The sequence below is a fragment of the Camelina sativa genome, chromosome 20, assembly GCF_030686135.1.
Source record: "Camelina sativa cultivar CO46 ecotype springtype chromosome 20, ASM3068613v1".
NCBI classification, from domain to species: domain Eukaryota; kingdom Viridiplantae; phylum Streptophyta; class Magnoliopsida; order Brassicales; family Brassicaceae; genus Camelina; species Camelina sativa.
Window position 1 is genome coordinate 12,533,950 of NC_141899.1, and position 13,584 is coordinate 12,547,533.

The following is a 13,584-nucleotide window of genomic DNA, read 5'->3' on the forward strand; positions in this document are numbered from 1 at the left end:
ACTTGTAAACACAAACTGTTTTGTTGATGGGTGCAAGTGACATTTGAACTATGTAAATTAAAGATTATTTCCTCTTTTATCGTTCTACACTTAAGGGAGTCATTTTCTATGTGAAAATTGAAATAAAGAAACAGAGTACATGAAAAGGAGACTACCAGTAGGCATCTCAAAACAATACAGCTCTAAATCAGGAGCTCAAAAAGAAAATGGCAAAATTAAGCAGCTATAAAAAGTACATAACCATCCTCACAACAGAGGATATTCGAATTAAACTTGAAAAGAGGCTTAGATCAAACTATTTTAGTTGCTCAATGCTCAAGAAGAGATGAGATATTTGAGTCTTTTGAGTGGTGTTCGAAGGGTATTTTAAAAACTAAAACCATTTAAGGGATCATAAAGCCATTATCCAAGAAAATGGGCTTCACAAATTAATCTGAGCCGGACCTAACTTTTCTGTTTTTAGGCTATATATATCATTGAACAATTATCATGATACAAACCACTACCTCAAACTTGTTATATTTGTTTACTGTGTGGAGTATTGGGCTTACGGAAAGTTATTTTAAAACAAAATTTGTATTCGGATCTGGTAACACTGTAACACTCTTCTTAGCAGCTAATTAAGCTGTACCAACGTTTGGTCTAGATCAATAATTAAACATGATCTTTAGACCACACATATCAATCTAAAAATTATAGGTGAATGTGATATGGTGAGAAACACAGTCCAGCTATTTAACAATGGGTCGCAAAGACCTTTAGGCCCATTTTGAGTCTTAGATGAAATCATAAAATTTTGAGTCTTGAATGTGTAGAAACAAGAATAAAATACAAATTGTGGTTAAAAAGTGATAGTAAAATATAATTCTCTTTATCCGTCTGTAATTGAAAACTCTATTAAAAAAAAAAAAAAAATCATAATGTGTTATGTGTTGTTAACCTCTTTTTTTTTGTCCAACTGTTATTTACCATTATAAACCAGTATTCATTGTTCAACTAAATTAATTTTCCCTGCTTTTGTTAAATAAGTTTAAATGGTTATTCATGTTTTGTTTTACAATTTTTTCGTCTGCTAAATTCACATCGGTAGAGAGAAAAAGTAAAGAAAAGATGTTGGAGTGACTACTGATATATATCAATAAGTTTATTGATAATAAGCTTCTTCCTTCTGATTTAAGTCTAAGCGACTGCAATACCCTTACGGCCTTACCAAACATATTGCTTCGGTTGTAATGTTCCAACAATAAATATTACATTATTGCACGCATATATATACATTTACACATATAGTGAGAGAAACGAAATTTATTAATTTATTCTTCATTGCCGAATCATGAGTGTCTCGTGAATACATTTGACAATAAAGACTAAAATACTATAGACTATATATTATATAGTCAACCCAAATAGCATCCAAAGAGAAATAAACGATCAAAAGGTATAATTTCATAACAATAATATATGATATAAATATTTTCGAAATATTAACATAGTTTGGCTTTGATTATTAGTGTCGCGATCGTTATGAAGTTGTTTTTGCATGTAAACTACACTTATTAATCAGTCACGTTGAATCTAAGTTTGGGCTGTAGAGAAACAATATTCGATATATCTTAGCTTCTTCCTTTTATATTTATGCGTTGGAAAAAACATATTTAGAAATATTAGTATAAATATCAGTTAGTTTATAAATTATGCAAAACCAAATATTTTAAGAATTGTACAAAATTTAAGTCAACCATATTCAATAATAATATACTATAATACATATATATGTGTGAACATAAAAAAAAAAAAAAAAAGAGTTTGAGCGTTAGTTGGCCAAAAACACTGTAAGCGTTAAAATGGGTCCATTCCTACAATTTTTCTTTAATGTTGTGCATGTAAATCCATTTCTGTCTACATGTATATAAATATACACGTAGCCTTTTTATGACCAAATGGGTAAATGTGTGAATTGAGTTGGTCACAGTATTAAATGTTTCATTTACTATATAGTCTATTTAGGTGATTAAAAAGTGCAACCAATCCGTAGCTGCATTTTTAAATAAACTAATAAATACACAATTTTTTTAACAGAAGCCTGAACTAAATTAACCATTTTGTGTGATTGGTACAACCACATTGATTTCCAACATAAAGCTCAGTTCCTATCCATATTGCTGTGACGGTGGATTTTGCATGTTTCCGCCGTTACACAATTACAACGTTCAAAGTTTTGTAGTCGTGGGGTTGGGGATATATGAGATTGTTTGTTCACTCATCACTATAAACGTTTGAACTAGCATAGGTATTCGACTCTTTCACGTGATTTTCGATTCCGGATTTTAGTTTGGGATTGTTATTTTCCCTAGGATGTCATTTGTATCATCTCGGGGTTATTATTACTTCGTATAAACAAAATCTGATATATGCATGAGAGCGTTAAAAAACAAAAAGAACTGGGTGTATTTCAGTACTTCTATGCTTCCTTTAGTTGCGTCCTCGTTGTCTTTACCAAGTGGGTGATACTTAAACATAAAGATAGAAAATGTCCAACTTCTATCGTCTTAGGCGTCGTCCGTGCTCATAACTACTTTTCTAAGTCGTAAGTGTTAACCACTTGTCTACTCGAATTGGTGTGACGATAATTGACCACTGATAGATGTACTTGGAAAAGGTAAAAATATGGTTTAATGAAATTAAACCGCTTAAACATTTATATACTCCTTCCCTTCCACTATTTAAAATGTTGTAGACATATATTTAAACATTTATACACATTAATAAGTCAAATACTATTAGTATCATTTAAAGTCAAATTTTATTCTTGATAACGACAACATTATAATTATACTAAGGAGGTACTATTACACTTGGAGAACACAATTAATGTGTACAAAAGATTTAGCCCACCATTCAACCAAAATATGTATGCAAAAGTTCATGCATGTATGTATGTATAGGCACTATGACACATTCTAGTAACAACCAAACACTTCCCAATTTACATAGGCAAGAACTAATGAATAGTGGATTTTAATTAATTAAAAATATCTTTTGTGTATAAATTGAATGTGCTGCACTCCTTCTCCCCCCACACCGAGTAGGCAGTGCCCTTGTAAGCTTTTTTAGTTTTTAGAAACATTTTGCGTTTCTTTTCAAGCCCCACACTAATTATTTATAATATATAAATGTATAGTGGATTTGGTTCCATTACATTTTACCATGTTATTCTCAATTTCAAATTCGAGTTTTAAGATACTAGGTGGAAAAAACTTATTTTATTACTTGTTTGGGATGAAGTACGATGTATGTTTTGGCTGCTCAATTACAAACCGAGATAAAAAGGATCAATTAAGAAAAAAGCTAAAAAAAAGGTTAAGAAAACATAGGCTAATTCTTTTAAAAATTAATTAACCAATTTCAGATTTAAAGGTTTAGGAAATCTTGGGTTCGTTTGGCTTTAAGGGTCTTTTTGAGTTTATGATATAACTTTGGTATAAATTATGGCTTATTGCGTACGTATGGTGATCAATATACTCATCATTAATTTGTGAAGTTTTATTTTTCATTATGACAAGTTTAACTTTGGTACAATCAGAAGTGAGTTATGAAAAAAAGGTAAACGATAAATAAAAGTGCTAGAGCTAAGCTAACTTTGTCATTATTAACCACAAAATGATAAGCGAAATCCAAAAACAACAATTAGCTATTATCAAGAAATAAAAAGCACATGTCCTTCACGAGATCTAAAACACCCCAACTTACCCAAAAACACACACAAATGTAATAATTACGGAGCCAACGAGGACATTATTGTCATTCCAGATCATCCAACTGGTACGGTTACTAAGAAAACTTGACCAGCGATGAACCCGAGAGACCATTGCGCCGAGCTCTATTCTGCTCCATTGCCATCATCACCATGTGACCCTTCTCTCTCTCTCTCTCTCTTTCTCTCTGTACTCTGAAAAATTCAGTTTTTTTTTAAATTCTTAATGATTTGTTATGACTCTGTTGGATTCAAACCAAACCCACACGAGAGAATGATGAGAAAGTAAGTAGATCAACGATTTTGTTCCAAATGTTTTGATTAAACTAAAAAAAGATCCATTCAAATCAACGACTCTTTCTCTACATTTCTCCCAAATCTCTCTAAAGCAATGTCGCTTGACATAACGAGACCGAACAACAACAACAACAAGACGAAGAAGAAGACAGGTTTCATCGTGAAAATGCAGCTTAATAACAACAACAGAGGAGGAGGAAATAAAAGAAACATCTTTGTCTTCTTCTTCTTCTTCAGAAACTATTACACATGGATCCTCTGGTTTTTTCTCTCTTTCTATCTCTTCACATCTTACTTCGCCGGAGAAGACCAATCCTCATCTCCCTCAACAATACGTCTCTTGTCTAACCATAAAACGTCGTCGTCTCTCCCATCTCGTGCTCTCATCGAATCTTCCGCCCTTACCACCACCTCCATTGGTATAAAAATCGATCCTTTGTCTCTTCTCTGTTTCAAATCCATTCATCAAAAATTGATTTTTTTTCCTTTTTCTGATTAAAGATATGTTCAGCGGCATGAAGATATATGTATACGATTTACCGGCGAGTTATAACGAAGATTGGGTCAAGTCATCAGAACGTTGCTCAACTCATCTTTTCGCGGCGGAGGTAGCGATTCACCGAGCGCTTCTCTCATCCGTCGTCCGTACGTTAAACCCGGAAGAAGCTGATTACTTCTTCGTCCCTGTCTACGTTTCTTGCAATTTCTCCACATCAAACGGGTTCCCTTCTTTAAGCCACGCTCGGTCTCTCATCAGCTCAGCCGTTGATCTCATCTCCGTTCGTCACCCGTTTTGGAACCGGACTCAAGGCTCTGATCATGTCTTCGTTGCTTCTCATGACTTTGGTGCTTGCTTCCACGCTATGGTAAGTTCCTAAAATGTGAAGTTATGCTTTACTAAAGAGGAGATTAGTATTTAATATTTTTGTTGTGAAGGAGGACATGGCGATTGAGGAAGGGATACCAGAGTTTATGAAGAAGTCAATAATATTACAAACGTTTGGAGTTAATTACAAGCATCCATGTCAAGAAGTGGAGCATGTTATAATCCCGCCTTATATTCCGCCGGAGAGTGTTGAGAGAGCTTTAGAAAGAGCTCCGGCGAACGGACGGCGAGACATTTGGGCGTTCTTCCGGGGGAAGATGGAAGTCAACCCTAAGAATATAAGCGGACGCTTTTACAGCAAGTGCGTTTGCGTTTTATTTTTCTCGTTGACTTTGACTTTTTGTGTTTATGTGTTTGTGTTAATTTACTGAAATGTTATTTTTTTTCTACCGGCGTGACAGGGGAGTGAGGACGGCGATTCTAAAGAAATACGGAGGAAGAAGACGGTTTCATCTAAACCGGCACCGGTTTGTTGGATACCGATCAGAAATCGTGAGGTCGGTGTTTTGTCTCTGTCCTCTAGGGTGGGCACCATGGAGTCCTAGGCTAGTGGAGTCCGCGGTGTTAGGGTGCGTTCCCGTGGTGATAGCTGACGGGATCAAGCTACCGTTCTCGGATACTGTACAGTGGCCGGAGATATCACTCACGGTGGCGGAGAAAGACGTGAAGAATCTACGGAAGATTTTAGAACACGTGGCGGTGACTAATTTGTCTGCCATACAGCGAAACCTACACGAGCCGGAGATCAAACGGGCACTATTGTACAACGTCCCGATGAAAGACGGAGACGCCACGTGGCGTGTCCTCGAGGTGTTGCGGAGAAAGCTCGATGATCGGTCGTACAGAAGGTCAAGGGTATTGAGCAAATGAGATGTATACACGTAAGATTCTTTGTCTGAATGGGAATTGGATGCTAGGCTGGATTGTTTTTTCGGACTGTTTCGGAATCGGTAAACCGGGAATGTCTCGTGTGGGTGTCCACAACGTGAGGTGGGGTTTATAACTCGGACACGTGAGATGTTTGCTGAGCTGGCTGGCCGAGCACTGAGTGGATTAGAACGTGGAAGTGTAAAGTATTGCTGACGTGTAATTCTTTTGGTTGAGTAGGCATATTAATTCTTTTTTTGAATATAAATCGAGATCCAAATTCATTTGTTTTATATCAAATCTCGACTATCACATTCACATTACAGTTCACATTGTTTACAATTGGGTTTAGTTCCTTTAGATCGAAACTCAACATATAATAAATAAACACTCGGATCGGATCTACACTTTAATTGACTATAGTTAAGAAAATTGCTAATAGAAATGATAAGAATTTTAATATAGTGGTATATAATTGGAAAAAAGTGATGAATAAAGATAAATAAAAAGGATGGTGTTTATGTATAGGGAAAGATGAAAGACAGAGCAATGTGAGCAAGAGACAGCTAGTGTGTCAGAAGAAGATGCATATATCAATAAATGTGAATATGTGATAATATTATTCTATATAGTATTTTTTGTTTATATTTACACATATTATTGCAGGCCCACCTTACTTTTCTTATCTTATGTCTTGTAAACATCACAAAAACAGTACACATATCAAATAGTATTAGGTCATCTTTAATGGCAGAACACTTGCTGTGTTTTTACCCAATTCTATTAATAAAAAAAGGAATAGTGGTCTTAGATCAAAAATTTTGATCTTCAGATAGAACTGATCTAATGCCCAGTTCTAGCTTATTTCCTGTCTTCTGATTGGTCGAAAAATTGAGAGAACAAAATCATTTCTCTCGGTGGTGGTGACCGGTTTTTCATATTCTCGACTTCTCCGAGCTCTCTCTTCGTTTCTACATCCCGCATCTCCCGTCTTCCACCGCTGCAGCGTGCGTGTCTACACGGTGGTGCTTTCTCTGTCAATGGCTTAACTCTGACTCGTCGGAATCCGATTGTTTCGACTCGTCGATTCGTTCCTGTTCGTGCAATTGACTCGGACTCGGATCTCCCTCACGAGAATCAGCAGGTGAGGTTTTAACAAAATTTGAGCAAATTATCTCTTCCCGTTCTTGTTATGATTTCGTTGAATTTTGTTAATTTGGTTGTGTATGTTTTTTTTATTATTGGGTTTTTTGATCTCTGAAAGGGATCTCCAGGTTTTGGTCCAATTGCATCAGATCATCCTCAATTCCCAAAATCTCTTGGCCGGAAACAATATCGCCCTTTCTGCTGTTCCATGGCTGGTAACTCTTTACTCTTAAAATTATGTATACTCAGATAAGTTTGGTTTAGTTTATGGAACTTTATAGAAAGGGTTTAGGAAGAAGCATTCATTCTGTTTCTTGAGTGTGAAACTGCACATTTTTTGAATACAGGGAATGTTGGTTGGTTTGTTAGGAAACCTTTCGTTGCTTTCTTATTTTGCAAAGAAGAGAGAAAAAGAAGCAGCTATAGTGCAAACGCTGGGAGTGGTCTCTACTCACATTGTGCTTGCTCAGCTCACAATGGCTGAAGCTATGCCTATGCAGTATTTTGTTGCTACTTCAGTTGTTATTACGATGGGTCTCATATTAAACTGTTTGTACTATTTCGGCAAGCTTAGCAAACCTTTGTGGCGATTGTGGGAAGACTTTATCACTATTGGTGGTCTCTCTGTTCTTCATGGGTGTTTTTGAATTCGAGAAGTTTGCAGCTGGAACTGAGGTATGAGCAACTAAACACACATAAACCCCAGTCACCTTTATTATCAAAATCCATCCGTCTTCAACATGCTCTTTGTTGACCAAAGAAACCCAACTTAACTAACCCGATCTCTCTTGTATTGTTTCACCATCAGGCTGTAGCAAAGCAGCTTGCAGAACTAAGCGGAAAGGGAGTAACCACAATCATTGGAGGAGGTGACTCTGTGGCTGCCGTTGAGAAGGTTGGTTTGGCTGACAAGATGAGTCACATCTCTACCGGTGGTGGTGCTAGTTTGGAGCTTCTTGAGAAACCTCACGTTGGATTTGATTTCTCTTTTGTGTTGTGATATGTATAACAAGTTGTCTGGTTTTGCTCATGATTTTCACTATATATTTATTCTAAGAACACCATAATTAGTTCCTCCATTTTTTTTTACCTATGATCTTAACAACAGATCTTAGATTATTTTCACTATATATTTAATCTAAGAACACAAAAAAAAGTTCTCCCATTAAGGATGCCCTTATTGTATCACAAAATCACAACTATCTCTATATGTATTTTTTCTTCCTTCATCTATCGAATACTTATATTGATCTACAGCCCCTAATGTATATTTATATAATTACAACTTACAACTAGCAAGGAGATACAAAAACATTGCATGATTTATTGTCTTCTCAACAACATTTATATATGCACTTGACGCCGCATGAGAATTATTTTCTTGAACAGTTTTAATAATAGAGTGATGTAACCCGCAATTAGGAAAAACTATCAAAGATGTATCGTACAAGTTGTTTTGTTCTAACATCACAACAAAGACAATGACCAATTAATCATGATGATTTTGTTTAGGACGAAAGTGACATAGTACCTCATCTATAATGTAATAATGGTATGGTCATTACCTTATTGGTCAAGTACTATCCCCCTGTATCTAAGAGATTGATTAGAAATTTAGAGGTAGAAGGGGTCAGGATCTGGACCTATCTCTTTAAGTTAACAAACAAAATTCATATAAAAAGAGGCCCTATTGTTTCTTTTCTTAATCATATAGGCTCTATAGTATGTTGCCATGTTGGGCCGACTCCGACCATACTCTACACATTTATACTAGGTTCTTTTTATTTTAACTTGCTAGATATATATGCACATATATATACTGATATACAAGATAATCTTATTTGTATAAAATTTGTTCTATTTAAGTTCGGTCTGATTGTTTAAGTTCGGTTCGGTCTTAAAAGTTCCTAATTCGATCAGGTTATTGATGTCTTTGTTTAGTTGAATAGTTTTGGTCTGCCAGACGCATATATTCATCTCCTAAAGTTTGAAGAAAAGGTTAAAAAAAAAAAAACAAAGAAGACGCAATAATGGAGAGAGTGATGAACATCATAAAGCCAAAGCCTGATCCCAAACAACTCTTACGTGATTGGCAACGTAAATTACGACAGGAGTGTCGTAACATCGAACGCCAAATCCGAGGTTTTATTCAAATCCCCCTTTCTGTTCGAGTAAATTAGGGTTTTTATTTTGTAATTTGAAATTGGATATATCTTGTTGAATTAGATACTGCTTTAGATTTGATTAGATGACTCGGATTGTGATCTGATGATTTACAAATTACAATTGGACTTTGATTACTGTTGATTGTAAAGTTGTCGATTTTGATTATCTGGGTTGGGGTTTGAATCATTCAGATATACAGAAAGAAGAGAGGAATGTACAGAAAGCTATTAAAGAAGCTGCAAAGCGTAATGATATGGTCTCAGCTAAGGTATATATAACCCAATTTGGAATAAAGTCTCTGCCTTTTGTAAAGCTTGTTTTGTTTGTGGAATCTTTGGCTCTCTTCTTTTGATTTGTGAGTATGTGTGGGTTGTTTTGTAGGCACTTGCTAAGGAAATTGTTGGTTCTAGAAGAACAGTGAACCGGCTATATGAAAATAAGGCTCAGATGAATTCAATATCAATGCACCTTGGAGAGAGTGTTGGTATGTTAAAAGATAAAGATGAAGCTTTTATTATATTTCATTACTAGGTTTTGTTATGTGAGATTCTTAAGCTTGGTTCATTTTGTTCATTGGAAATTTGCAGCGATTGCTCGAACAGTTGGGCATTTGTCCAAGAGTGCAGAGGTTATGAAGCTTGTTAATAATCTCATGAAAGCTCCACAAATGGCTGCAACGATGCAGGAGTTCAGCAAAGAGATGACTAAGGTACGCCTTTTTAAGTATCATTCTACTTTCTCTGTTTGAAGATTTGGAGCTGAGTTCACTGTTAGTAATCCTGAGTGTATATATATATATATCCTTTTGCTACTTTGGTATGTGTAGGCTGGAGTTATTGAAGAGTTTGTGAATGAGGCAATTGACAATGCTCTAGATTCAGAGGATATGGAAGAAGAGATTGATGAAGAGGTTGACAAAGTATTGACAGCAATTGCTGGAGAAACAGCTGCAGAGCTCCCAGAAGCTGTTAGGAAGGAAAGGATTAAGGTACCTGCACAGAAGGCGAGCACTTCTCGCGAGGTAACCCTCCCATCCAACATTAATGATTGCAAGAAAATGAAACAAAGTTTGATACTTTCCAACTCCTGGAAAGATTAGGTTCTGAAAGAAGAGTTCTGTTTTTTTCTTTTCTCCCTGCAGGAAGAGGCAATTGCAGAGGGTGTTGATGATGAGGAAGAATTGGAGGAGATTCGAGCTCGGCTCGCTAAAGTTAGATCCTAACTGATTCCAATGACTCTTTTTAAATGCAATTCTTGATTGATCCGAACAACTTTTGAAAGTGATGAGAACATAAGGCAATCCCAGTGTATTGTATAATATATTATAATTGAAATACCATGCATCACAAATACACATGTAATCATCATATTACCTTTTGTTTACGAATTTTCTTTTCATGGTAATTTCTTTCATCCTAAAGTCTTCCCTGATCAAGAAACCAATGGCTGAGTGTACTGTGTTCTTTTTTTTTTTTTTCCGGTTTATTTTCCATTTCTGTTGCTAGTAAACCTATTGTAAAATTGACGTGGCCAGTTATGGGATAATTTGGTGAGTTGCAATGACAGAATATTAGGCCTGATGAGTCGATGAAGGTGAAAGGGACAATTTACATCTTCTCTATGTTGAAAGAAAACTTTGTCATACAAGTAACACAACACATTACACATGTGGCATGGTGGTTGGGGGGGCTGTCTGATGAAAGTTTTAAACTTAAAAATTTAAATACGAAACAACGTACTTCAAATAGCTTTTAGTAATAATCGTTAAGGGGTTGATATAATCAAATGCTACAAATTATCGAATCCGGAAATATGACATATATAAAACGAAGAAATACGATTTACTAGTAAAACCGAATGCTCCGAGAATTCCTATCCCAGCTTCTCTTGTTGTTGTTCCAACGATAAAATTCATCGTCTTTGGCAACGACGAAACATGAGTCGTCTTTATCTTTGTCTGTATCCTACAAATTGTACCACGTCTCGGAGGGCCAGTAGTGTGGTTTGCCGTAAAACGTTCCTACACATCTCGTATGGTGTAAAACCTTAGATGCCTCCGCATTTTCATTATCGCCGTCAGTATTTGGGATGTCTATCAACGTTTATTTACCCAAAGGTACGGATTTGGACAGCTCCGGGGTTGGTCGGCACGTGACAAAAACGGGAACTTCACCATGAGTTTGCATCTCGTTGGATACGACAAGAGTGGCGGAACGTGCGGATTCACACCTTGGAAAGAGCATTAGCCATTAGGGCCATGATCGATACGGTTATGAGAGTGTCCATGATTTTGATTCGTTATACTATTTAGTCGAAATGTATTCCCTTTTCGTATATGTCTCTCAGTGTCTCTATATATATACACGTACGATCTCCCTTCAGTTTCTAAAATTTAATTTGGAGCATTAACAATGTCTACGTTTATGAATTCAAGGTGAATTATATAACATACATACGGTTACAATTATAATTAGAATCAATTAGAGACACAATCTTGGTTTGGTAGATCTTCAGTGTTCTTGCAACTAGAGAGAGAGAGAGAGATTAGAAAAAGTTATAATTAAAGAGTAGTTAATGTCTATAATAATGTATTAATGTGACTTGCGTTGTAAGAAAACAAAACCCTAACGTTTACTCAAATCTCTCTCCAGAGTCACACTCCTACAAAATCACACCAAAAAAAAAAACAAATCCTTTTCGAGAGTAATTAAATTCTATAGATCAACATACAACGGTGATCACAGGAGACAGGACAATACCTTTTCAATGTCGACCATGCTTTAAAACATTTCCGTTTTACCGCATTAGAAGAAACAAAAGAAAAACCAAAAGGGCTAATCAGGTTCCTTAAGCTTGAAAATCCGATACACTTTTATACTATTAAAACCGCAATAGTCAATTGTGAACTTAGTAAATTATATGAAACATATTTTCGTAATTCACTTTTGATGAATACATAATTGTTATTAACCATTTCTAGAGAATGATCTAAGACACATAAGAAAAATTATTCATGTGGCGACGATAAAGACGTAAGACTGATCAAATTAAATGTTACCAAGATTTAATCTTTAATCTCGATAAATAAAACTTGCATGTGATCAAGAAATCAGTTATACACGTAGATATGGTTGTGTCAGAAGTAACACTCTAAAACCTCTGACAACAAAAAGGTAAACAAAGTCAAGAAGGAAGGACGCTTGAGGTTATTTTTATTGCTTTGAAAATCAAAGAGGACATTACACCAACTTTAGAGCATGGGCATTGGTGTATACTTGATTTTGGTCTCCCAAATTTGATTATATTATTATGAGAGTTTCTTATTTTTAGTATGAGCATTGGTGTATGCTTGTATTTAGTTTCCCAAATAAATTAATAATATTTTCAAAATTTAGAAATTTTATTCAACTTAAAAAACAAAAACAGAAAACATAAAACATAAAACATTAAAAGAAAAACAAACATTTTATTCAACTCATATAAATTTTAAAATTAATCTTCATTATCTTGAAGATGTCCAAATTTAGTCCAAATATGCTCAATCAAATCATGTTTTAGTTGGTCATGGGCTTGTTTATCCCGAAGTCTTGTTGGACGAGTAATCGTAGTGCTGATATTTGAACCCACACCGGCGGCACCAACGGTATATGTTTGATCCACATGTTCTCCTTGTTGAAATTCAGAAACTATGTTTCGGTAACTGTATGCATGGCGTTCATCTTCGACAATCATATTATGGAGTATTATGCATGATCTTATAACATTTGCCATTTTGTATTTATCCCATAAACGAGATGGATTTTTAATAACGGCGAATCTAACTTGCAAGGCTCCAAATGCACGCTCAACATCTTTCCGCACAACTTCTTGTTTTTTAGAAAAGAGAGATTTTTTCATACCTTGTGAAAGTCGGATAGATTGAATAAAAGTGGCCCAATTTGGATAAATCCCATCAGTGAGATAGTACGCCAAATTGTACTCCCTTCCGTTGACAACGTAGTTGACTTCCGGAGCTTGACCGGTTATTATGTCATCAAAAACATTAGATCGATTAAGAATATTAAGATCTTTCATAGTACCTGGAGCTCCCAAAAAGGCATGCCATATCCAGAGGTCATACGAAGCTACGGCTTCCAACACGATTGTAGGTTTTCCGGTTGACCGTGAATACATGCCTTTCCAAGCAGTGGGACAATTCTTCCATCCCCAATGCATACAGTCAATGCTCCCAATCATCCCGGGAAATCCACGCTGTTCATTTTGATAGAGTAGTCTTTCTAGGTCCTCCGGCGTTGGACGTCTTAGGTATTCATCTCCAAACACTTGGATGATGCCGGCGGTAAACTTGTGCAAACATTTCCGAGCTGTTGAAGCACCAATTCGTACATACTCGTCAACACTGTCACCCAACAAGAAATCATAATCAAGAATCAAGCATATCAATTAACCAGACTATCTAACTACAGAT

At 35.7% G+C, this 13,584-nt stretch overlaps 2 protein-coding genes and 1 pseudogene across 3 annotated transcripts; 2 read left to right on the forward strand and 1 right to left on the reverse strand.

Annotated features, from left to right (window-relative positions):
- The first annotated feature begins 3,651 nt into the window (after positions 1 to 3,651).
- Positions 3,652 to 6,104, forward strand: LOC104770645 (putative glucuronoxylan glucuronosyltransferase F8H). Of its 2 annotated transcripts, XM_087506084.1 has the most exons (5): positions 3,652 to 4,039; positions 4,144 to 4,470; positions 4,553 to 4,917; positions 4,988 to 5,238; positions 5,339 to 6,104. In XM_087506084.1, the coding sequence occupies exons 2-5, from the start codon at positions 4,146 to 4,148 to the stop codon at positions 5,805 to 5,807; spliced, it is 1,410 nt and encodes a 469-aa protein (XP_087362210.1). In that variant the 5' UTR covers positions 3,652 to 4,039; positions 4,144 to 4,145; the 3' UTR covers positions 5,808 to 6,104. The 2 variants fall into 2 exon arrangements, with proteins under 2 accessions (XP_087362210.1, XP_010493404.2); XM_010495102.3 differs by having other exon boundaries at positions 3,652 to 4,470.
- A 2,634-nt stretch (positions 6,105 to 8,738) lies between these two features.
- LOC104770647 (vacuolar protein sorting-associated protein 24 homolog 1) lies at positions 8,739 to 10,536 on the forward strand. The gene is given in 7 exon segments (XM_010495103.2): positions 8,739 to 9,092; positions 9,308 to 9,384; positions 9,498 to 9,600; positions 9,704 to 9,825; positions 9,943 to 10,137; positions 10,258 to 10,308; positions 10,310 to 10,536. Coding segments are annotated over 7 exon segments (693 nt in total). The 5' UTR covers positions 8,739 to 8,980; the 3' UTR covers positions 10,343 to 10,536.
- A 424-nt stretch (positions 10,537 to 10,960) lies between these two features.
- Positions 10,961 to 11,402, reverse strand: LOC104772481 (uncharacterized; annotated as a pseudogene).
- Between the last annotated feature and the right edge of the window lie 2,182 nt (positions 11,403 to 13,584).